This window comes from Anabrus simplex, chromosome 5, assembly GCF_040414725.1.
Source record: "Anabrus simplex isolate iqAnaSimp1 chromosome 5, ASM4041472v1, whole genome shotgun sequence".
In the NCBI taxonomy this organism is placed as follows: Eukaryota; Metazoa; Arthropoda; class Insecta; order Orthoptera; family Tettigoniidae; genus Anabrus; species Anabrus simplex.
The window spans coordinates 320736793-320764129 of NC_090269.1; the positions used below are offsets into that span (position 1 = coordinate 320736793).

A 27337-nucleotide genomic window follows, 5' to 3' on the forward strand; every position below is an offset into this window, starting at 1 on the left:
TTCTTATGCTTCTTCTTCTTCTTCTTATTATTATTATTATTCCTCCTCTGCGAACCATGTGACCTTGACGCGGTGGGGAGGCTTGCGTGTCCCAATGATGCAGATAGCCGAGCCGCAGGTGCAACCATATCGGATGGGTATTTGTTGAGAGACCAGACTAACGAATGGTTCATCGAAAGGGGGGTAGCAGCCTTTCGGTAGTTGCAAGGGCGGCAGTCTAGATGATTGACTGATACGGCCTTGTAATAATACTCAACATGGCTTAGCTGTGTTGATACTGCTACACGGCTGAAAGCAACGGGAAACTACAGCCGTAACTACCTCCCGAGGACATGCAGCTCTCTCTGTATGAATGATGTACTGATGATGGCTTCCTCCCGAGTAAAATATTCCAGAGGTAAACTAGTCCCCCATTCGGATCTCTGGGTGGGGACTACACGAGAGGGGGCGATCATCAGGAAGATGGATACTGACATTCTACGAGTCGGAGCGTGGAATGTTAGAAGTTTGAATCGTTGTGGTAAGTTAGAGAATCTGAAAAGGGAGATGGATAGGCTAAAGTTAGATGTAGTTGGTATAAGTGAAGTACGTTGGCAGGAAGAACAGGATTTTTGGTCAGGCGACTACCGAATTATCAACACGAAATCAAACAGTGGAAATGCAGGAGTTGGTTTAATAATGAATAAGAAAATAGGGCAGCGGATAAGCTACTACGACCAGCATAGTGAAAGAATTATTGTCCTCAAGATAGACACCAAACCAATGCCCACCACAATAGTACAGGTCTATATGCCTACTAGTTCAGCGGATGATGAAGAAATTGAAAGAATATATGAGGAGATAGAAGATTTAATACAATATGTAAAAGGTGGCGAGAATCTAATTGTGATGGGAGACTGGAATGCAGTGGTAGGCAAAGGAAGAGGAGGTAGTACAGTAGGAGAATTTGGATTGGGACAAAGGAACGAAAGAGGAAGTCGGCTGGTTGAATTCTGCACTGATCATAATTTAGTCATTGCCAATACTTGGTTCAACACCACAAACGACGGCTGTATACGTGGACGAGACCTGGCGACACTGGAAGGTATCAAATAGACTTCATTATGATTAGGCAGAGATTCAGAAACCAGGTGTTGGATTGCAAAACTTTCCCAGGAGCAGACGTGGACTCTGATCACAACTTGTTGGTCATGAAATGCCATCTGAAGTTGAAGAAATTGAAGAAAGGAAAGAATGCAAAAAGATGGGATCTAGACAAGTTGAAAGAAAAGAGTGTGAGGGATTGTTTCAAGGAACATGTTGCACAAGGACTAAATGAAAAAGCTGAAGGAAACACAATAGAAGAAGAGTGGAGAGTCATGAAAAATGAAGTCAGTGGGGCTGCTGAAGAAATGTTAGGAAGGAAGAAAAGATCAACTAAGAATCAGTGGATAACTCAGGAGATACTAGACCTGATTGATGAACGACGAAAATACAAGAATGCTAGAAATGAAGAGGGCAGAAAAGAATACAGGTGATTAAAGAATCAAGTGGATAGAAAGTGCAAGGTAGCTAAGGAAGAATGGCTGAAGGCGAAGTGCAAGGATGTCAAAGGCTGTATGGTCCTGGGAAAGGTAGATGCTGCATACAGGAAAATCAAGGAAACCTTTGGAGAAAGGAAATCTAGGTGCATGAATATTAAGAGCTCAGATGGAATGCCACTTCTAGGGAAAGAAGACAAAGCAGAAAGATGGCAGGAACATATCCAACAGTTGTATCAAGGTAACGATGTAGATAATTTGGTTCTGGAACATGAAAAGGCTGTTGATGCTGATGAAATGGGAGACCCAATTTTGAGGTCAGAGTTTGACAGAGCTGTGAGTGACCTAAATAGGAACAAGGCACCTGGAATTGATGATATTCCTTCTGAATTACTGACTGCCTTAGGAGAAACCAGCATGGTAAGGTTATTTCATTTAGTGTGCAGGATGTATGAGACAGGAGAAGTCCCATCCGATTTTCGGCAGAATGTTGTTATACCTATTCCCAAGAAAGCCGGTGCTGACAGGTGTGAAAACTACCGCACCATTAGTTTAGTATCTCATGCCTGCAAAATTTTAACATGTATTATTTACAGAAGAATGGAAAAACAAGTTGAAGCTGAGCTGGGAGAAGATCAATTTGGCTTCAGAAGAAATGTAGGAACACGTGAAGCAATCCTTACTTTACGACTGATCTTAGAGGATCGAATCAAGAAGGACAAGCCCACGTACATGGCATTCGTAGATCTAGAAAAGGCATTTGATAATGTTGATTGGAACAAGCTATTTATGATTCTGAAGATGATAGGGATCAAATACCGAGAACGAAGAATTATCTACAACCTGTATAAAAATCAGTCTGCAATGATAAGAATCGAGGGCTTTGAAAAAGAAGCAGCAATCCAGAAAAGAGTGAGGCAAGGCTGCAGTTTGTCCCCTCTCCTTTTCAATGTTCACATAGAACAGGCAGTAAAGGAAATCAAAGAGAAATTTGGAAAGGGAATCACAGTCCAAGGAGAGGAAATCAAAACCTTGAGATTTGCCGATGATATTGTTATTTTATCTGAGACTGCAGAAGATCTCGAGAAGTTGCTGAATGGTATGGATGAAGTCTTGGGTAAGGAGTACAAGATGAAAATAAATAAGTCCAAAACAAAAGTAATGGAGTGCAGTCGAACGAAGGCAGGTGATGTAGGAAATATTAGATTAGGAAACGAAGTCTTAAAGGAAGTAGATGAATATTGTTACTTGGGTAGTAAAATAACTAACGATGGCAGAAGTAAGGAGGACATAAAATGCAGACTAGCACAAGCAAGGAAGAGCTTTAAGAAAAGAAATTTGCTCACTTCAAACATTGATATCGGAATTAGAAAGATGTTTTTGAAGACTTTCGTGTGGAGCGTGGCATTGTATGGAAGTGAAACATGGACGATAAGTAGCTCAGAAAGAAAGAGAATAGAAGCTTTTGAAATGTGGTGTTACAGAAGAATGCTGAAGGTGAGATGGATAGATCAAATCACGAATGAAGAGATACTGAATCGAATTGGTGAGAGGAGATCGATTTGGCTAAATTTGACGAGAAGAAGAGATAGAATGATAAGACACATCTTAAGACACCCAGGACTTGTTCAGTTGGTTTTTGAAGGAAGTGTAGGTGGTAAGAACGGTAGGGGTAGACCAAGGTATGAATATGACAAACAGATTAGAGCAGATGTAGGATGCAATAGTTACGTAGAACTGAAAAGGTTAGCACAGGATAGGGTGGCATGGAGAGCTGCATCAAACCAGTCTATGGACTGATGACTCAAACAACAACATTATTATTATTATTATTATTATTATTATTATTATTATTATTATTATTATTATTATTATTATTATTATTATTATTATTATTATTATTATTATTATTATTATTATTATTATTATTATTATTACAGTCTGAGAATTGGTTTCTTTCTGTTATGTAAGTCTTTCTGCCAAGTGCTAGTTCCTTAAAACATGTAGAGTAATCTAAAGCATGTTCTCAGGCTTTTCACTAAAATTCTTATCCTCAAGTGTTCCTTCCATTCATTTTCATCAGAAATTGGTGCATATATCTCCCTCTTCACTTCATCTTAATATCTGTACCCCAGAGGTAAAGGTGACTATATCATAAATGTGAAATTTTTAATATTTCTTTTAGCTGCTTGTTTAACATTGCAGTAATACATCAAAGCTATGGAGGGAGTGAAAGGGAAAGGATTGAGCAGCTGTGGCTTTAATTAAAGTACAGCCTCAGCATTTGCCTGTTATGAAAATGGGAAACCACGGAAAACCATCACCAGGGCTGTCGATGGTGGGATTCAAACCCGCTATCTCCCGAATGCAAGCTCACAGCTGCACGACCCTAAACGCATGGCCAACTTTCTCAGTAATATGCAATTTTACAGGAGAGCTAAAAGAATATTTTTCAGAGTTTCTTTGTTTCACTTGCCTATTTCTTCATGAAAATCTTCATAAACTTCTCTTGACTTTTTAACATCCTCTCTTCAATTTTGGGCTTTAAAGACTTAGGAGTAAGATGCTCCGGGCTGTCAGTGGAGAGATGGCATTGGTAGACAAATAATGGATTTTTTTAAAATAGGAAAGATTATAATATGAAAATAAAATTAGAATTCAAGAGTACAGATTCGGGCAAACATTCATTTATAGGAAGAGGAGTTAGGGATTAGAATAATTTACCGAGTGAGATATTCGATAGATTTGTAACTTCCTTGAAATCATTTAAGAAAAGACTAGGTAAATAGCTGATAGGGAATCTGCCAAGTGGGCAATAGCCCTAAATGCAGATCAGCCAAAAAAAAAAAAGTCACTTACTTTTCATTACAAAATTTACCATCAGTTTAATATTAACGTAATTTGCAAATTTGATGATTGGTGAAGGGGCATTGGAAGATGCTGATAGGGAGAGCTTACTTCCAAATGGCCTATGCTAAACTGTTCTGGATGTTGCAGCTCTCATAGGAGTTATCTATCCCGACATTCAAAATGTGCTGCCTAAAACAAACTCTGATTATTTGAATGTGTGGTTCTCACTTCCAGTACGATTTAGTGGAGGCTATGAACAATACCATTCTCAGAAAGTTTAATGCACATGAAATCATGTAAACATCTGTGGAAATAGTAGTATAAATCAGAAAGAGGTGTTGAATTGCTAGGGAAATCATTTCCACAGAAAGCTAAGCATCTAAAATGAATGTGAATTGTGTGAAATTTTGACAGCAGGTTTTGAATCTTGGGATTGACAACTCCTAGGAGGGTCTCAATATCCAGGACAGTTGAGTATAGGCCATTTGGAAGTGTAATATACCCATCAGTATCTTCCAGTGTCCCTTCACCCGTAATCAAATTATGTTATTGATAATTAAGTGCAGACGAATTTGCCCAAAATATGTTATTTTCTGGTGTGCTCATAGCATGTTTATTGTCTAGCTATTGTCACATTTTCCTTGCCTCCTTCAATACAACATCATTTATCATTAATATAGTTATGCCATCTTCATTATTGACAGTGGTGGGAAGAATACAAGGGGAAAAAAAGTAATAGGGACTACCTGCAGTTACGTGGGAAATATTGTACTCAGTTACAAATTACTTTCTCAACAACTAATCAGTAAAATTTGAATTGCTTTACAGAAAGCTAGTCTTAAGAAAATCATGTACATTTTTTCAACTTGGGGCTGGTATCATATAAAGTTTGCAAGAAAACAATATTACTTCACTTTGTGGCCTTTTTTTTTTTTTTTTAACATAGACACTTTAAGTGGCTACCACTCGCTGACACTAAACATGTTACCTTGGAACTTTCAAAATGATAATGTTTATTTATTTTAGTTAATGAGTTTTAGAATTTCAAATAATTTGCCATTAACTTTGTAAATAAATTTATTGTTTTTTACTGGGTGAGTTGGCTGAGTGGTTAGGGGCACACAGCTATGAGGTTGCATCTGGGAGATAGTGGGTTTGAATTCCACTGTCAGTAGTCCTGAAGATGGTTTTCCATGGTTTCCCATTTTCACACCAGGCAAATGCTCGGGCTGTACCTTAATTAAGGCCATGGCCACTTCCTACGCACTTCAAGGCCTTTCCTATCCCATCATCACCATAGGACGTGTCTGCGTTGGTGTGACGTAAAGCAAATTGTAAAAAAATAAAATAAAAATTTCTTAAGATTCTCATTGCTAAACCTCAACGTCTTTGGGGGGAAAATACATCTTTGCATTGGCTGGAAAGATGCCCTAGGCTTACAGCGGTATTTGAAGGAATGCCTGTGTTTAAAGAACATGTTTGGTATAAAAACGATGTCTTTGAAAGTATTGGAGAGGTAAGGAAGTACCTCATCCAGAACTGGTGCAGTTACTGGTTCTGCTGTAATAGAAACAAAAAATTATTTTCATCCTCATTTTTCTTTTTTTTCCTCCTGTTTCTGATTCTATGCAATGTATATCAGTTACTATAATGTACAGTAATGAATACTAGAATATAACCATTACAATTTTATTTCAAGAAGTAAATTACAAGTGAAAATTACATTTCCTAAAAAGTTATGATAACAAGTAAAAATGACTAAGAATGTAATTGTTACAAGTAATTTTATTACCTTTATTCAGTTACTTCCCAACTATGATTACTGATGATTTTACTACAGTATTATGTATTGTTGATTTGCTTTAATTCTTTTGTATTTGAAGATATAATCCTGGGCAAAAAATCAATAACTAGCTTTAGGAATCTGAAATCTGTGAGCTTGTAATGCAGTTCAAGTTTAAGTGAAAAAAAAAAGTTTCTTTAAATATAGTATTTTTCTTATCTGATCACAGTGAGCCAAAGTATTTCAGTATTCTGAGAGGAATATTACAGCAAGTCTTTCCTATAATTCTAGAGCTACTGTATGATATAGGGTCCTCAATAAAAACCGCGCCAGTTTTGAATCGCCCGATATGTTTTGCTTCTTGGTTGTTGACGTTATTGCGTATCATTTTGATATCCATAAACATTCCGATTGTTGCTTCAGCCTGAATTTCTTGCATTTTTTCATTGTGTGTCTAGCCACGGAGCAGTTTACCATTGTCGAACATGTACTAATTGTGAAAATGTTTTATCAGAGTGGAAAAGTTATACAGCAACTGTCAGATGTCTTTACATGATTCTAGGGAATATTGATGCACCAAATGAATCTACATTTCATAGACTTATGGTAAAGTTCCATGAACTTGGCATTGAGTTGCTCCATGAGTGGTTCCCTGATCACCTCATCCCGCATAATGGTGACCAACAATGGTCACTAAGGTCACTATTTTTCTTTGGGATTATCTTAAATCATTGGTGTATGTCAACAAAACCCCGAAACATCCGCAAGTTAAAGGAAGAATTTTGATGAGTTGTTGGTTAAATCCAAGTGGCAGTCACAGTAGTGGTGATCGGGATTTAGAAGTTTGGGGGGGAGGCATATACATCATAACTGAAGAAGAAAAAGCTACAAAAGGGTAAGTTTTTTGATGCTCTCTGAGTGAATTTTAAAAGAGAGGTAAAGGTTGACAGTTTACCATCTTAATTGCAGTAATAGTTTGTTCAGATTTTGATTCAATACTATACAATAAAACATTCACCAAAGGAACAATATTACACATGTATTACAATTAAAAGAGTCTTATTCTCCTCCTTCTTCTTCTTCTTCTTCTTCCATTCCCTTCCCAAATTCTCTCTGGGTAGGGTAGTGTACCAAAGCCCAACACCTTACTCGATCTATCCACCATTCCTCTTGTACTTTATTGCTATCAACTCCTCTATTTGCAAATACAGTCCACAACAGAGCTCCTCCATCTCATTCTAGGCCATCGCCTAGGCCTCTTCCCAGTCTCTGTATCCATCAATATTCTCTTTGGTATTCACTCTCCTGGCATTCTCATCATGTGTCCAAATCTTTTTAGCTTTGCTATATCAATCTCTTCTTGAAGTTCACACACTCACACACTTCTCCTTATTTCCTCATTTTGTATTCTATCTCATCTAGTCTTTCCCTGTATGCTCCTCAAGAACCTCATTTCAGCTGCTTGTATCTTACTTTGGTTCTGCCAAATACAGTAGAGACAATACACGACACTTACGGATTTCGCCTTGCTAAAATGGGAGACAATTCGACGGTGGCGCTCCTAGTGACTTGACCTGAACAAATCACGCTAAATTCAAATATCAATGAAAATGTATATATGGAAATGGATCAATAAATTACGTCTAGAAAGACAGTGTTATTGAGGTATTAACTTCGAAGTTGCTAAAGCAATTCTGGATAAATGAATGAAGAATTATTTAAAAGGTTATTATTCAAAGACTGAAATTAGACATATAAACAAGGTGTGAAATGGACTGCTGTGAAATGGCTTGATCTTTCATTTATGCATTACTTTTTTAGCTTTAGCATACCTGCCTGAAACCTTACGGTTGGATTTGTCTTTTTTCCTCATTTAAAAACAATGTATCATCACATTAAGACATTTGTCAATAAAAATATCGGCACATTCCTTACACATATGATGCAATGAATTAACATTTAATAGCTGGACAATTTTCCTCTTAACATGAAGCCTACTAACAGAAATAAAATCTATAAAATCCCGGCTTTAATCTGAGAAGAGGGATAAAAGAAAGAAAAGTTTGAAAATGTTGTCGATAGTGATGCTTTGAGGAATATTTATGAACAATTAGAGTAAAAATGTGACATACCCTTGGCTGTATAGTCGAGGATTTTTAAAGTCGCTGGCCTGGAAATGATCTGAACAGATCTTATAATTCTTATACAAGCATAACGTCCCTTCATTCTTGTACACTTTATCCAAATCGCTTCTGTGACATTTCAAAACCCACAGATCACACCTACAACAACACATCGGTATTGAAGGTTAACTGCTGCACTATACAATAAAATATGTGTATTATATTTTAAGCCCGTGAAAACATGGGTCAAGCAGATCAGAAGATTATGAAGTACTATAAAAATCTCTGTCACTGGAAGAATATATATGCAAACACAATATTACTTACATGTTCTTGTCACGAGGGAACCTGAAGAACGAGCGCGCATTTTTTTCTACTTCGTAATTACTGCAGCCAAACACAGCACATACCTTTCCCCTCATGTTGAGAGGAGATATCAAGGAATGACACACGCTACTATTTAATTATGTCAACTCACTGAAAACGCATAAATAACACCAAAAACTTCACACAAAAATACACGTGCTCTTATGACAGAATCAGTACCGTTCAGGTCTATCCGCTAGAGTGAGCTCCAATAGCTGTCCCTCGATATCTCGCTCAGTGTCGTGTATTGTCTCTACTGTATTTGGTTCTGCTTAGTCAACATCTAGGATGCTGAAACATAGGTCAGTATAGGTTTATAATAGGACAAGAGTAAAACCTTCTTGCACTTCATTGGCACATCTTTGTTTCAAGTCTCTCACACACTGGTAGAAACTTGCAGACTCTGTATTCTTAAATCAATTTCTCCATCCAAATTTCCATTTTGTGACATCACGCTGCCCAAATATTAAAAAATGTTCACTACTTCAAGAGGTTCATTTCTTATTTTTATCACTCCCCTGGATTTTCTGTTACCTCTCGTCATGATCAAAGTCTTGCTTTTTGCAGTACTAATGTTCATTCCAAAATTTCTTATCTTCTCATTCCACAAATCAACTTGTGTCTGTACTTCCTCTTCAGTTCTCCCCAGAATACAAATTACTTTGCTTGCCCATCATCTTCTCCTTGATATTATGTAGAATTCTATCCATGATGATAATGAAGAGTAAGGGAGACAATCCACTCCCCTGCCTTCAGCTTGTCTCAACTCTAAACCATTCAGTTTGACCCACACAGCTTTCACAATTTTGATACAATGCTATTAAAATCCTGCATTGTTTCATTCCAGTCTGTGCCTCTGGCAATGTTTTCCATAGCAAATTCGTTGGGTATGGCGTGATTATACAATTAAAAATCATTTGGTATTTGACTACACACTAAGAAACTAACAGGCACTAAGGAGATTGCCAGACTGATGGAATGCGCATGACAAGTGGATGAATCATACCTCAGTGTCCATGACCCTTCCTCACAGCACATGCGAAGTGTCTACTACTTGCTGTAGCACTATACAAAGGGGTTAACCACGATAAACAACAATTTCTTTTGTATTTCCACTAATAATTTTGTTAATAATTAAATAATATAAAGGAAATAATTAACTGATAAGACAACAGGGTTTGTAAAAATTGCTTGTTTTAATAATTTCTAAATTTCAAGTTTCAGCCAGCTAAAATGGAGTAAAAATGTAATATTTTCTCCGCAAAGTGGAGGTGGGGGCCTTCCACCCCCTAATTGCCACTACTGGACAGTCATAGTGAATTTCACGGACAGAGTTCTTACGTGCCAGCACAGCAGGGGAGGTCACATGCCTGACATCATTTTTCATACCTGAAATGGGAATGTGTAATGAACATGTATTTTGTTAATACACACACATGTTCATAAAAACCAGAACACCTTGAAATACCAGAGAGAGGAAGTTCATATTCACATGACATGTGCATTAGTATGTTCTGAAGAACATTTGCACCATGTCAGCCTTCAGGTTCATGGTCCACATGGGGCCGATGACCTTCGATGTTTGGCCCCTTTAAACAACAAGCATCATCATCATCATCATCATCACCACTACCACCACCACCACCACCATCATCATCATCATCCTCCTCCTCATCATCATCAAGGTCCACGTCACTATCTCAGCGCACCACCACCGACTGATAAAATGTGCCTGCGACTCTCGTTGTTGCTATAAACTGACAGTAATGGATCAGTGTGATTTGAGCAGATGTGCAGGATGCCTTTCAGACGTATGCGAGAACTGTACCGTCAAATGAGTGAGTTTGAAAGAGAGCGCATTATTGGCATGAGTGAACGTGATGCATCCATCTAGGAAATTACTGCTTGTGTGGGACGAAGTGTGTCGTCAGTGCAACAGGTGTGTAGAGAATGTTTAACCCAGACAACTCCCCGAGAAGATTAACTCCTCATCCGAATGGCATTACAGGGCAGATCTGCGTCCTCCTTGGCTCTGACACAACAGTGGAACAGTGTAACACATCGTACACTATCAGGAGTGACAGTCTGTCGCTGTTTATTATGGTCTGGGTTACTGGCGCATCGTCCACTTCTTCGCCTACCTTTGACTAATGTGCATAAACATGCTAGACTGCAATGATGTATGGAACAACATCACTGGGGACAGGAATGTCAGCAGATAGTGTTTTCGGATTAATACGGGTTCTGTTTGTTTGAAAATGATGGCCGCATTTTGGTTCACCGCAGGCAGAGGGAGAGGCCACCATGACTGCATTCGTACAAGACATACAGCATCAAATCAAGGCCTTATGGTGTGGGGTGCTATTGGGTACAACCACAAATCACAGTTGGTGCATGTTCAGGGCACTGTGACCAGTTTGACCTACGTGAATGACATCATGTGACCCATAGCCATACCCTTTCTGTACGACACTCCAGACGCCATATTTCAGCAGGACAATGCGCGGCCACATGTTGCTGCATGAACATGTGCCTTCTTGTTGTCACAGGATGTCAGACTGTTGCACTGGCTCGCCTGATCACCGGACTTGTCGCCAATCGAAAATCTGTGGGATATGGTGAAATGGCAGGTGCGGCACTGTGACCTAATGCCAACCACCAAAGATGAACTCTGGAACCAGGTGAATGCAGCATGGATATCTATACCCCAGGACGCAATTTGTGCCTTATACACGTCGATGCCATCCCACATGGAACAAGTTATCACTGCCCATGGAGGACCCAGTGCCTACTAGGCAACAGTACACATGCTGAACCTAGGTGACTGAAATGCTAATCATTTCTGCAGAACAAACTATTGAACATGTCTTGTGAATATGAACTTCCTATTTCTAGTCCTTCAAAGTGTTCTGTTTTTTAGGAACACAAGTGTATTTTGAAAAAATTAAGTTCATAATTTGATATATTGAACCTGGCGCACTTTTCGAAAGACCCTATAGTACTCAACAGAGAAGAATTTTAAGCCACTCCTAATTACTGCTATTGTGATTAAATATGTCTCAGGAGAATATTCTCAGTAGTCAAAATTAATACTTCTCTTTATAAAATGTTAACATTAAACTACATTTATTGATTAATGCCCTGTAAATTCAGTTGGCAAGAAATGTATTATATTACTTACAAGGAATAAAATATTTTTATATCTGGTAATCTTTTCAGAGTGTGTTTGGTGAGAAGTTGGTGATGAAATTCCTCTTTGAGGCTGATTTTAGTGAAGACGCTCAACTCCCTTCACCATCACAACTGCGTTACCGGATCTTGATTAAGAACAAGAAGCTGACAGCTGAGATTCCTCCCAGTTTATCTGGAGCTGCCACAGTGCGTCATGGCAGTAGTTCCCACACTCCACTGAGAGGAGTTGGTGGTAGTGGAGTCAGTAAACAACCTTCCTCTGGCAGGGCCAGCTCCATTACCAGTGGGGGTTCTGCCAATGATGATTTCAGTGATGACGATGACGATGATGACGATGACGATGATGAAAATTTGGATGGTAAGTGAGATTTCTGGATTTTATTTCATAACTCACCTAAGCAATAAAAATGTCATCATCTATCATGGATGATAAACACAGAGAAATTGAGAACTAGTTCTTGCAGTTGTATGATATCCAAAATGCTGCACTACTAGTTGTCTTAAGAAGTTGGGAAACCTCTAGTCCACTTTCTATCTCTCTGCTTGTTACTGTACTGAAACCCTTCTTTTCCACTGAATAAATGACTGTGGTCTTCACTCATAACTTTGAGCCAAGGCTCTCCCTATTTATGACCTCTAGATAGAGGGTGTCCCAGCCTTTGAAACCCTGCACAGATTTGAGTTGCTGTGCAGCATTACAACACTAGTATTTCAAATACAAATATATAATCGACATACTGACCCTTACTGTACATCAACCCAGACCATTTAGTTGCTCATTTAAGAAATAACAATAACCTAACAGCACATAAATAGACAATAGTACACATTTTAATAATGATATGCTAATAGTACAGAGCACCGAGCTCGATAGCTGCAGTCGCTTAAGTGCGGCCAGTATCCAGTATTCGGGAGATAGTACGTTCGAACCCCACTGTCGGCAGCCGTGAAAATGGTTTTCCGTGGTTTCCCATTTTCACACCACGCAAATGCTGGGGCTGTACCTTAATTAAGGCCACGGCCAATTCCTTCTCACTCCTAGCCCTTTCCTGTCCCATTGTGTCGCCATAAGACCTACCTGTGTCGGTGCGACGTAAAGCAACTAGCAAGAAAGAAAAAGTACAGCGGCAGCATGCTGGCCTCTCACCATTAGGTGCCGTGGTTCAATCAAATCCCGGTCACTCCATGTAAGATTTGTGCTGGACAAACCAGAGACTGGACAGGATTTTCTCTGGGTACTCCGGTTTTCCCTGTCATATTTCATTCCAGCAACACTTTCCAGTGTCATTTCATTTCATCCGTCATTCATTAATCATTGCCCCATATCCGAAGTCTGAAAAGTTTACGAAAACATTTGTGACGATTCCTTAAGCGTAATGTCGTTGAGCATGTCAAAAATTATTTTTTCATCTTCAAGCAAATCATGGAAGTCACAGTGAAGAAGGTCCACTGAACGTTTGGGAGCTGCAGCTTTATGACGTGATTGAGGGTGAGTGTTAAGCAGTCAACTGTTTTCAGATAGGTTTTGACGCTCACGAGATGATGTCACACTGCAGGACATAGGCTGTAATAATGTAGATTAAATCATGGTCTTTTGCACTGCATGTGGAATTTTAGGTTTTGACTTTCAGCACTGGATAATTTTGACACACTCAGTGACATTACGCTTAAGGAATCTTCGCAGACGTTTTCATAAACATTTCAGGAAAAGTAAGCTGACAAATACAACGTGGAAATTACAAAGGAGAGCTATGAGGAAGGCTGGTAGTGTATGCAAAGTGTAACATCAGTCCCATTCAGCAGCTAAGCAGATGGGCAGGCACGGGGAGAAGGGAAACGTGCGGCAGGGAACCAGAAGGATGGGGGAAGAGAGGAGGTGTAGAGGTGTGGCACGAGGCAGAACTTGAAATGTCGCAACTTTTAGGTTCCTTAGTTAATGCCCTAATGAATGTTGGCACCCAAAATTGATGCTGACACCTTTTTTACGTGTACCTCAATGTGTTTTCCAAGTTTCCGCACAATCAGAGTCTTAACCATTGCCGATGTTCCCTCGTAAGAGTTCATCAAATGTCTCTCAGTTACAGCACATGCTGAAGAGTAGTACACACAACAATCCATTTATGAAGCATGGTTTATGAACATGGGATAAATTGTATGTCATAAAAATAGAGCACCCTAAGCAGTGTGCCACCTCAAATATCATTCATTCATTTAAGTGTCGAGGACATGTTGTGCAGGGCTTTCTATTTGATGCCCATTGGTGTGAGATGATGATAATGAGGTAGGGAGAGGGTGAAACCCAGTGCCAGCATATAGTCTACTACTAACGAATAACACCAGGGGGTAAGCTCAGGGCTTAATGTCTCCATCTGATGGACAAATCCCCATCAACGGAGCTTGATTCAGCTATCCATGGTGTCACACCATATACCAGTAGACTTAATAATCATGGCAACTAGGTGGGCTTCTCATAGAGGTGGTTAACATGCCAGACATTTTGCATTTATTTTAAATGAAACTATCATTGTTAATATTTTATCAGTCCGACTCATTGGCTAAATGGTCAGCATACTGGCCTTTGGTTCAGATGGTCCCGGGTTCAATTCCCGGCTGAGTCAGGGGTTTTAACCTTCATTGGTTAATTCCATTGGCTTGGGGGCTGGGTGTTTGTGCTGTCCCCAACATTCCTGCAACTCACACACCACATATAACACTATCCTCCACCACAATAACACACAGTTACCTATACATGGCAGATGCCGCCCACCCTCATCAGAAGGTCTGCCTTACAAGGGCTGCACCCTGCTAGAAATAGCCACACAAAATTAATATTTTATCATTATATCTGATGATAAATAGATGTGATAAAATATCTCCTTCATTCATTTCCAGAGAAACTGCTGAATTTGTACACTACTGAAGAAAAGCAAATGAGTAAGTCATCATCAATGGGTCCACCTCGTACAGACTCAATGTCCAGCCATGACAGCATTCTCAGAGGACAGCAGAGGTTACCTAAAATGCATCCTTCTGATGCTTGGGTGCTAGACGATGATCCACCGCCACTCAAACCAAAGAAGCAGAGCAGTCAAATAGCAAAGGAGCTTTCAGAAATGGTGGTTTATATTCAGGTGAGAAGAATAAGAACAACTATGTGACTTTCATTTTGTTCTCAGTATAGTATAGTTGGGGACAAAACATGATGGCCTCAGTTCCTAGAAGCGAGCTGGAAGCCAGTAGTCAATCACACCCTACACCGTGCTGAGTTAACGAGTTCTAAGTGATTCTTGTTTGTTTTGGAGAGGCTGCCAAACCACTTTCTTCCTCACTATCTGTAGTATTTACCTTTCTTCGTGTAGAGTGCAGTAGCCGATTTGGCAACTCTGGCTGCAGTAGAGGTAGTAAATCCTATAAGTTGCTAATAGACACCGAGCTGCCGCTGGAAAGTAGTGGTGTGAGGCGAGGTCGTTATGATTTGTCCCCAACTATAATGTTGCTAGAATAGACTGTCTGCAGTTCATTCCTTTGACCAGATTGTCCAAATCAATCAATCAATCAATCAATCAATCAATCAATCAATCAATCAATCAATCAATCAATCAATCAATCCTGATCTGCATTTAGGACAGTTGACTAGATGGCAGATTCCCTATCTGTTGTTTCCTAGCCCTTACTTAAATGATTATAGACTCTTAGAATCTACTATTTATGTGTAAACACTCATTCTAAATTTAAACTTATTTTCAGGCCATAAAATTCCGAGGATTAAACACCATAAGTCCAAATAGTTCTGTGAAATACAAGAGGTCAGCTGGAGGAGCTGGAACACCAATGCCATCAGCAGCAGTCATGAAGAAGAGCAGTATAGGAGGGATGGCAATGACGCCTCCTACTATCATAACAAGTGGAATAGTTGGCACGAGTACTCCTGCTACACCAACATCTGCCATCACCCAGATATCTAGCGGAGGATCCACTTCTACCTCTACATCAGGAATATGTGGAAGTTCTGGTATTGGTACCAGCGCTTCTGAACAGCAGCATGCGTTCTCCCAGAAACGTGCTAATCTCAATCATCCTTGTTATCAGTGTTCCTCCCTCAATGAAAACACTGCAAAGAAACTGTGTCGAAAGCAGCCATTAGCCCTGGTTGCTCATACGGAGACTCAGCTCATGAGGACTTACCCCGCAGGAATGAGGATAGATTCGTCTAATCCTAATCCTCTAATATTCTGGGCATTTGGAATACAAATGGTTGCTCTGAATTACCAAACAGAAGATGCAGCACTGCATCTGAATGCTGCAATGTTTGAACAAAATGGACGTTGTGGTTTTGTTGTCAAACCTTCAGTAATGTGGGACAGAGGTCATATGATGTATAGACGTTTCAATCCATGGGACAAAGAATTTGATGGTCTTCATTCTTCTCATCTTATTTTAAGTATAGTGTCAGGACAGTATGTGTGCCAAAGTAATTTGACAACTAGTACATTTGTTGAAGTGGAAGTGGTGGGTATTCCTGTGGACTGCAACAAACAGAAAACCAAAACTATACAGAGGAATGCCCTAAATCCTATCTGGAATGATACGTTTTTCTTCCAAGTGATGTTTCGTGATTTAGCATTTTTACGTTTTAGTGTATTAGATGCTAGTACGAATCATTTATTGGCTCAGCGTGTACTTCCACTCAAGTGTCTCAGGCCTGGTTATCGTCACGTGCGCTTGCGATCTCCACAGAACCAGCCTTTACAGCTCTCTACACTTTTTGTATACTCTAGAACTGAGGAAGAGAGCTTGGACTATGGTGAATCGTCTTTGGAAAATGGTGATGTACAAACAAGTAAGGGAAGTGTGAGTGGACCCAGTGCGAGTAGGGTTGCCAGGCATAGTCGTGAAATGACAGCAGACGTTATGACTGTTAAAAAGGATCTTGTTGGTGTGCCTGGAGTGGGTGCAGTGCCTGTTAAAAGAAGAATGTTCTTCCTCATGGTTTATGGAGTTGTGCCAGAAGAGCCTTATACTATCCTGAAAATAACACAGGAAAGTACTACACAAGAGGTTGTCCTCCAAGCTCTGCAGAAAGCTGGACTTAGTGCAGACAAAGTTCACGATTATATTCTAGTTGAAGAAGTGGCTCGAAGTTGGGAAAAGAAGGATAGAGATGTTCCTGCAACGCAAAGGGTTTTGGATCTGCAGGAGAGGCCTCTTCAGGCTCAAGCCCAGTGGCAAGGAGAAGGACGATTTCTTCTTAAGAGAATGGGTGATGATCCAAGCAGCAGAGCATGGCTTTCATCTATCCGTAGTACTGCAGGCCGGGATCGGAGGACAACAGTTGCAGGTGGTGAGGCAGCTGAAAGCTTACAGCACCAAGAACAGCAACTTCGAACGTGGGAAGAAGCAGATACATTTCTTGTGTGTGTTTATAATGTCTCTCCAGAAATTCCATATGCTATTCTCAAGGTACCACTTAGTTCATGTGCTCAGGATGTACTAGCCCAGGCATTAGTGAAAGCTCGGCGCATGGAAGATCCAGCTCGATTTGTTTTAGTTGAAGAGCTGGAATGGGCTGGTTCAGGCAGTGGGGGAGGAAGCAGGCAGCAGCGAGTGTTAGCAGATGATGAGAATGTGTACAGTACTCAGGCCCATTGGCAGACCTTGGGAAGGTTCATTTTGAAGGAAAGGGACCAAGTGACGCCTCCTACAGGCCGTCGTCATCGGGTGGCATCTAATCTTAGGACAGCAACTCTTGAGAGAATTAGTAAAGGCCTTTCTGTTGGTAAATCAATGGCTGTTGTTGGAGGAGGGAATAAAGAGAAAGTTCCCGTTCAAGAAGCGCTTAGTGATCCTACAACTTCTCGTAGCACTAAAGCAAAGTTTCCCATCACTGGAGAACGTGGGCGGGGTGGTAGTGGGAGTGGGAGAGGTATAGTGGAAAGAGGAAGGGAGCCAATGAGGCAGCAACACCGAGAAGTGCATTCAGAAGGAGAGACACTTAGTGATGACGACGTCAGAGATCCAGATCTTCGAGCAACAGTGTCACGGTTGAAGAAAGTGTCTCTAAGAAAACTCAGGGTTTGGAAGTCCTGAATAATGACTATAGTGACAGATTTTAAAAATGTCACTAGTAACTACACGCATGAAAGGTTAAAAACCCCATCGCCATCATTTAGTGGAAATCGAAACTCAGAATAATGAAATATAGTATGATGGTAACTCTAAGTCTTCAATAAAAATGAGATTCTCATTTATTTGTAACATTTCTTGAAATGGCAGTATTTGATTCTTCTCCTCTTTTGGTACTGCAATGTTGGTGGCTGCCAATCCTGCATATCCTATCTCATTTTAATTGGGGATTTTCTAAAGAGACTAATGTCCATATTCTAGTTAACTGACTTGTAAAGAGAAGAGAAATCTTATATATAAGTTTTGTTGTTGCCCAAGTCTAGTCATAAGAAACTTTCTGTGATACTTTTATGTATTGTTGTATTTTAAACAATTTGCATCTAATACCTCGTCTCATGAGTTTTGTATATTCAAATACCATACCATGACTACACATGTTTGAAATTCTTCTTCTACCATTGTGTATTTTTTTTTTTTTTTTTACTTTTATCTTTCATAATCATTTATCCAATGTGCTCCTCTTAAATGTACACAAATCACATTTTTAATATTATATTTTTTGTTACACTATATTTATCACATGCAATTTATCTTTATATAAAGCACAGAGTTTTATATTTCTCGTTAAAAATTAGATCTAATGCCTCACTGTTCATAGTAACAGATTATTGTTGTCTATTTATTAATATTGTACAGTATTGTCTTTTTCGACAGAGCTGGTGAAATGTGACGACTGACAAATAAATTTCTGTTTCTTATGTCATATTTCCCTGCTTCGTCTGAGTGTCTATACATTAAAGCAGTGGTGTAGTTATGGGAAAAGAAGAAGATGGTCAGTTGTAGAATCTGAGACAAACCCATCTTTCTCCTGCAGTTCACAATAGACCATGGAAACATTGTCCATTGTGAATTTGGCAATAATGATAAATTTTTACTTCACCATTTTGTAATTTCAGTGTGGGTTTCCTAGTGCTATGATGCTGGACTACATGAGCTAAATGCAAATATGAAGTAAGCTGAACCACATGGGATGGTTATTTGTGTAGTATAACCAACACATATGTTATAATTTTAGGTAGAAATCTACAGAACGTTTTACAATTAAAGCTACAGTGTTTCTATTGGACACATTTATGTGAAATGACTAACGTCAATCATGTTGTATGAAAATTAAATTTTTGTAATTTGGAGTTACTTTTCATTCATTCATTCTCCAAAGGCTAGGCCTTGTCACTGCAGCCACAGAGTTCTGTCTTGAACAGTTCTTTTTAGCTCTGTTTAAGTACTGCAGATCATTGGGGTAACCAAATTTTCAAATTAGGGCTCGTTTGGTTATCCTCTTCCCCTCTTCCTAACAACTTTTCCTACAAAGATTTTGCAAAGGTAATCACTGAGCCTGAAGATGTGCCCCCACATGTTTTGTTTGGTCTTCCATGTTTCAATCTTGTGGATCAGATTTCCTTTTTCACAAACTTCCTTGAGAATCTGGTTATCAGTTTTCCTTTGTATCCAGCTTGTTCAGATCACTCTTCTCCACATCCACATTTCTTCTGCTTTCATCCTTTGCCTTTCACATATTCTTAGTGTCCAACTTCATTTATATGTAAGTATACTCCAGACGAAGCTCTTCAGAATTATCTTCCTTGTTTTGATATTAGGCCTACTGATTAGCAGATGCTTTTTGCTCTGGAAGGCCTGTCTTTCCTTACCTCATGGATACCTCTGTTGTCCTGGTGACAATACTCCCAAGATAGGGAACCAGCTTAACTGCTCAATATTTGAATTTCTGATCATATTTTCAGCCTGAGGTTGAATAGCTTTGTCTTATTTTATGCTAAATTTAAGGTGCCACTAGGATAGGACTTCAGCCAGCACTGTTAGCTTTATATTCATTCCCTTTGCACTGTCATTCATTATTGCAATATCATCTGCACCGGGCGAGTTGGCTGTGCAGTTAGGGGCGCACAGGTGTGAGAATGCATCTGGGAGATAGTGGGTTTGAACCCCACTGCTGGCAGCCCTGAAGATGATTTTCCATAGTTTCCCATTTTCACACCAGGCAAATGCTGGAGCTGTACCTTAATTAAGGCCACAGCTGCTTCCTTCTCACTCCTAGGCCTTTCCTCTCCTATCATCGCCATAAGACCTATATCTGTCGGTGTGACGTAAAGCCAACTGTAAAAAAAAAATATATCATCTGCATATCTTATACAATGGATTTCTTCCCCAGTAATTTTAATTCCTGTTTTTCTTTTTATCGCCATAATTGTCTCCTCTCCTCATCATCATAATGATGATTTTCTAACTTCAGTTTTCCAGGTGTGGTGAATTGCCTCCTCTATGAACTGTTAAACAAGTAAGATGAGGGTGAATAGCCTTGTTTTTCAGTTATTTTGGTTCAATTTATTTCAATTTAAATTTGCTGCAATTTGCATAAGTTCCCTTAATTGTCTGTCCTTAATCAATTTCCATTTTTTTCATGGTTTCAAAGAACTGTTTACTGTCAGCCTTCTCAAAAGGCTTTTTCTAGATCAATCAAAATTATTTTTAATATAGTAAATTATTTTAATTATTTAAGCATTGAGAAAATTTTATTTTATTTATGTCAAGAAGTTAGAAAGGGATCATACAGTTTGAAAAATTCTTCTTTTTCAGTAGGTGATGTGATGTTTAGACTCAAGCTCCAATATGTATTGCACCATTTGATATGGTCCCTTTTAGTTTATTTTGTTTATTACTCCAGAAAAGGGTATGGTGCTCAGCGATAGTTAACTTCTAATCCAAGAAGATGTAGTTTGAGTTCCTTTTAGCATATGTATGTTATGTTCCTATCATTTGTGCTTTACATGAAACAGCTGGTTCTATTTCTTAAAATTATTAAGTTAAAACTAAAAGATTTGTCAGTTCTAGAAAGTATGCAGTAGTGATTTTTTAAAGAAAGGGCTATTGATTCTTACCCATAAACCCCATGGTACAACAACCCTGAAGGGCCTCTGCCTACCAAGCAACTGCTGCTCAGTGCGAAAACCTGCAGATTATGAGATCATACCCATTTCCTCAGTCAAACAAGGCCCTCATCATCATCGTCATCGTCATCGTCATCATCATCATCATCATCATCATCATCATCATCATCAATGTCCCCCTCACACCAGGCAAATGCTGGGGCTGTACCTTAAATAAGGCCACGGCCGCTTCCTTCCCACTTCCAGCTCTTTCCTATCCCATCATCGCTATAAGACCTCTTTATGTCGGTGCGACGTAAAGCAACTTGCATCAATGTCCCACTCCACTCGCCCAGGTGTGGTTTACATGCCTCCTCCACTCCTTTCTGTCCTTCCACTTTTCCTGCTCCATTACTTCTGCCACATCCAATCCAGCTTCTCTAATGTCCTTCCAAATCTGATCCATCTACCTTCTTCTTGGTCTTCCAACTGGTCTCTTTCCCTTAACTTCTCTTTCCAATTCCCTGTCAGTCTTTAATAGAATTTGTTTGTTCATGTAATTATTTAAGATTTTAATTAATTTCATATGGGTGCAGTAGGCTAGGTGTTTCATATTGCACTAACACATGTATAGGTGTCTGGCAACACTAGGACAGGAAAAGAGATACTGGAAGAAAGTCTCCATGGTCTAAAGGAATTGCCACAGCATTTTTCTAGTTTGAAAATGGGAAAACTATGGAAAACTATCCTCAGGGCTATTAATCATGAGATTCAAACCCACCATCTCCCAAATGCAAGTTTACAGCTACATGGCAGGTACTGTGCAGACAAATCAATTTGTGAAAGCAAATTTTCACACTGACATGTCCTATGTTTAGCATGCCTTGTACAATAACACACATTACAGAAAAATAGCACGAATAACATGAATTAAAAGAGTAAACATTTCTAAAATATCAAGTAATTTGACTCCATAATAAAAGGCATGTAACAGTTTGTTCATATTGATGCTTTCGTGTCTCTGAGTAATAAATGTGATATTTTTTCGTTGATGACGTGAAAAAAGATGAATTGTTGAGGAATTTTGTATTTGTAAAGTCCTTGCTGTGCATCTTCAGAAGTAATTCATGATCAGTTGTGAATGTTCTGGTCACTTGTGGATCGCTTCTGATGTAGCAGAGAAGGTATACTGTCTATTTTCCCTGCAATTTGTTTAATTTTACACCCTGTAAACCCAAAAGTTTTTTTTAAATTATTATTATTATTATTTTTTGCTATTTGCTTTACGTCGGACCGACACAGATATGTCTTATGGCAATGATGGGAAAGGAAAGGCCTAGGAATTGGAAGGAAGCGGCCGTGGCCTTAATTAAGGTACAGCCTCGGCATTTGCCTGGTATGAAAATGGGAAACCACAGAAAACCATCTTCAGGGCTGCCGACAGTGGGGCTCGAACCCACTATCTCCAGGTTACTGGATACTGGCCGCACTTAAGCGACTGCAGCTATCGAGCTCAGTCAAAAGATCATGTCTATGTCAAATCTTATTCTACTTATTTGTGCTATCATTGTATCAAACTTAAATTTTCATATTCATTGTTTTCTTGCTGTGCAAAATTTTAGCCTTCAATTTTCTTCAAATGTTGCACAGAAGCAAGGATCATAAGACATGTGAGTACAGCCTAATTTCCACTTGGAGAATAAAATTTTTTTATTTTTAGAGTTAAAGACCAAAAGATACATTTACACTCAAAAAATGAGAATGAACTTGACCCTCCAGTTCCCCGTTCTTCTATATATAGTGTCAAAGTTTGGTTTATTCAATCAAACATGGTCACTTTTGGTGAATTTCCACACACTACAGAGATTGGTGTTTATCAGGATGAAGTGGCAATTTTTAGGTGATGTTTGATAGGTGCTGCCTTCTTCCAAAAGAAAGTGGGTATGATAATGTATTCTCATATTCCTTCAACTACACTACTGCTAAAAATATTTTATTTGAAAAATTTCATGCCAAAATGGCAAGCATATCGAGCAAAGCTCCCCAATATGGCATAAGATTTGGTTTGACCAAAATAATTACTAATATATCTATTACTAGTCACAATGCATATAGCTGTTTAATAGGGCCTCTTCATAATAAGTGTCGTCCGTAATAGGGGCAATGCGCTTTAAGAGACATGGATCCATGGCTTAGTAATTTCAGGTATTCACCATGTGCAGAAGTAAGTGGTGACTGAAATGATAATATAAGTAATTTTTTGCTAGTAAACAAGACAGATTTCAAAACTACCTTGAAAGTCTGATAAACTACCTGCCTAAAATTTGTTACTTACCATTCTCATCATTTTACATACACTATATATGATCTTTAATTAGAATGTAAGAGCAATTACAAAATATATATATGATATTTTATTTCATGTTTCTGACATACAGCTATGAGTATGCAGATGGACGCATGGATGCATGGATGGATGAATGGATGGATAGATGGATGGAGGGATAGGTAGATTTTAAAATTACGTTATGTACCTGCCTTTGGAAAATGGAAGCTAAACTGAAGGAAAAATAAAAGCTTTGTAAGATGCACATGATAATGGCAGCAGTAAAGCTATTGGAAAACAAGTGTTAGATGATAAGACACTTGAATATGACATAAATCAGAATTTATGTTTTAAAAAATTACAGAATTATGTTATGGTTAACCTAATATCATTGATTTGAATTTTAACAGTATAATAGCAAACAATTTTTTGTGTACTTTTCCAAAAAGGAAATAATGATTTTAAAAAATCTTCCTTTACTTATTCCAGAGGAGTGTACATAAGAAATTATGCACAATTGGGGTGTATTTCAAATCAGTTTGACTGAGAACATATTATTAAATACAAATAAATTGCCAATTTCTGAGCCACAAACTTAATAATACATGAAAGAAGTATTTGATAAATATTTACAATATTTACCCAATTAAATGCTTTCAAGATATTTGTAGGCCCTATGTGATTGAAAAGAAGATCTTGTTAAATTATTGGTTGTGAATTTTAATTATGTGATACTTTCAATGTCATAAAAGGTATGGTATGGTATGGTACCGGTACTTAAGTAATTTTAGCCCATAAATAACTTTAATATTTTTGCATGAATGCAACTTCCATAAAGCATTTTTTCTGCATGACATACCAGTATGGTACAGTACTGTATTTCTGTCATTTTGGTTTTGAAATAGATCTCCAGATGTGCACGATATTTGTTGATATGATAAAATGTTTAATAATTTTTCTCTGATAACCTTTGTTATCAACGAATGAGGGAACTAAAGGATGATTTTTTCAAATTATCATTGTATGTGGGAGAAATGGTTGAAGTGCAGCTACATTACTTCATTTCTTATTTTTGTTTAAATCAGAATGCTACTTAAGTTTCTAAAAAAAATGTTAGCTAAGTCCATTATCATTACAAAATTTACCTATGGAAATCACATTTCTGAACTGTAGAAGTATGTAGATAAATACAAATTCAGTAAAAGAGATTCGACTTCATATGTAAATGATACTACAGTTCATTCAGCAATCGGTCCTTATTTCAACAGTTAATATATATCGCCATGAACCATATCGAAACCCATACATCATCAGTTGTTACTATATCATTATTATAAACTGTTACTCTTTCAAGTTGGCTGGCCCAGAAACATGACCATAAATCTCATATTTATGTAAGATACTTTGTGTCTGTTTTATGCATATGGTACTACATAGAGCTATAGATGTCTTTTTATGTTTGTAGTTTCGATAGCAAATGAAGTGGAGTAGTTATTTCTACTTCATAACTTTTTTTCCTCTGAACTACACAGAGAAAACATGGAAATAACTGATGTATATGCTTTTTCACCTAATAACAACAAATAGTTGCACTTTTAATGGTTCATTTTATACAGCTTATAATCAAAAATTCTGGTTACAGTGAAACCTGTTCATAGTAGAATATAGCATTAAATTTTATCTCTAATGTGTGTAAGTTTCTACTCAGCAGAAGCTGTACTGTACTAAATCATTTCAATTTGGTTTACTTCTGATAAGTAGTAAGATATCTTTGTACCATGCTTAAATTTTTCTGCCACTCATAGAGAAACAGTAGAATTTTTTGCAGGCTGGGATAAAGTGAAAGTGATGATTGCCTTTGAAGACAGTAGTTGGAGGTTGTGTGAAGGTAAGTGTTTGTCTCATCTACCACTGAAACATTCATCTACAACATTTAACAAACATTATAAAAATTTACAAGACTGAGAATTTTATGAAACTCACATACAGATAACAATTACAGAAATGAAACAAATGTCCATAATCCATAATCACAATGCTTTTCTTACTTGCTTTACTATTTCTATGCCTTATCAGGTTCCACTTGATACAGGTCATTTTATATTGTATTGTAAAGAAATATAATGGGACTAGGAAATTCTTTGAGGATAGGTTCCAATTAATACAGGTTTCACTGTACTTCCACAGAAGCCGACTTATATGAATGCTGAAATACAATGGAGGCAGCTAAACCCTGGCATATAGCACTATACCATATGTGTGTTCTTTCTCTATGAAAAGTGTGACTTATTGTACAGCTTTCTTTTCCATACAGTGTTACATTTTTATAACAGTTACCTACCAACTATCTCACTCTAGTAAAGGCCCATTTCTTTTCCCTTTTTCTTTCACTAAAGTTTTAAAATCAATAATTCATAGGAATGTACCCATTTTATATTAATTTGGGCCTGGAAAAGAGTGTTTTTGTGTAAAAGAATTGAAAGCCTGTAAACAGCAGTAAAGAGCATTTCCAGATTGCAGAATACCTATGGAAGTGATATCTTCATTTGCCAGTTCCCCTCGAAAAGAATCTGTGTGAAATGTAGTTCCATAACTGAGATGCAGAGCATACCAGTTTTATAAATCTCATTCTGTTATCTGGAAAATTATGTAAAGAATTTACTAAGTTTCTTAGAATGAAGGCCTGCGTGTTTCTAGGTTAAACCATAGAATCACAATTACTATGACTGTATAGTCAGATTTGTTGTTGTATTTTTGACTAAATGTGTTAATTTATTTGCAACCAAACTGTAGAAAAATGTTATCTGCTTAACAAAGAAAGACCTCTGTTAAAAGATCACTATTTTAAAATGTTCAGTGCAAGAGTCTTTAAAAAAGGCATATAAAAAATATATATATATGTTTATATTTTGCGAAGGAATTAGACATATTGGTGTCAATATTTTGAAAGAAAAATTATACAAGTCAATCCTCTAAGTATCCACTCTTTCCATATCAAATGTCGCTTGTAAATAATTTTCCACTTTTATATATATACATAAATATGAAATATATGTATATCTTGTTCTGGTTTCCTTCATGTTGAATATTTTTTCTGTGCTGCTGTAACTACCATAATAATATTATACCAGTATTTGATATATTGTTCTCAACATATCCCTCCCTTGACTTGATAATTTCCAATAAAAAGAACTCAAATGAGCAGACCACCAAACAAACGTTTCTCTCATGCAGACCAATGAAATATTCTTAACCTCTTCCCTTGTTGTACAATTTTGCACAATTGAACTTATGTAGCAGTAACTGTAATTATATACAGACTGTAAAAATATGATGTACATAAAGGTAAATAGACAACTGATCTTTCATTACTGGTCTAATAAACTCTTTTAAGTGCCTAGCAAAATGACCTCTTACATATTGCACTAGCTCTATTTTGTAAATTTGTACTTTTACACTTTGATGATGTTTCCGAGGTTTATAACATTTCTCCTTCTCCCATTACCATGTTTTACAGATTAAATGATAATGCTGTGCAAGGTAAGAACTTGTCCCAGTTTAAATGATAGATGATGAGTGAGGTGAACTCTGTTACCATCTGTAGAGTTTGTAGCAATGAGCTCTGCTATTGTCAATAGTGGCTTAAATGGTAATGATTAGTGAGGTGAAGCAACATGCTACAGGTTTAACTCTAGACACCATACATAAATGCGCATTTGCAAACGCAACTCGTGAAAGAGTATTACCACTTTGCACAATAATTAACCCTTGTCAAAAGCTCAATACCAGGAGTTAGGGATCAAAAACAACAACAACAATAATAATAATAATAATAATAATAATAATAATAATAATAATAATAATAATAATAATAATAATAATAATAATAATAATAATAATAACAATAGAGTCAAAAACTCAGGCCAAAATATAAAACCTTTCTAGCAACTTTCAACATAAATTCACTTACACAAACTGGCAAGCTGAAAACCCTCACCAAAGCTCTTCACGAAAATCAGATATCCATAATGGCCCTACAGGAAACAAGGTACCAGATGAAGAGATTTTTTAATCCGAAGGCTACCGATTTTTCAAGAGCAAAGCGCAAA

General features: G+C 37.8%; 1 protein-coding gene across 2 annotated transcripts in view; it reads left to right on the forward strand.

Moving 5' to 3' along the window:
• The window catches only part of LOC136874044 (1-phosphatidylinositol 4,5-bisphosphate phosphodiesterase epsilon-1), a 374213-nt gene extending 347579 nt beyond the window's left edge, over window positions 1–26634 (forward strand). For both annotated transcript variants that reach the window (XM_067147543.2, XM_067147544.2), the window contains 3 exons: window positions 11862–12192; window positions 14727–14965; window positions 15582–26634. In XM_067147543.2, coding sequence (XP_067003644.2) covers window positions 11862–12192; window positions 14727–14965; window positions 15582–17921 — 2910 coding nt within the window. In that variant the 3' untranslated portion in view covers window positions 17922–26634. The remainder of the gene's footprint in view (window positions 1–11861; window positions 12193–14726; window positions 14966–15581) is intronic.
• Window positions 26635–27337: the final 703 nt, after the last annotated feature.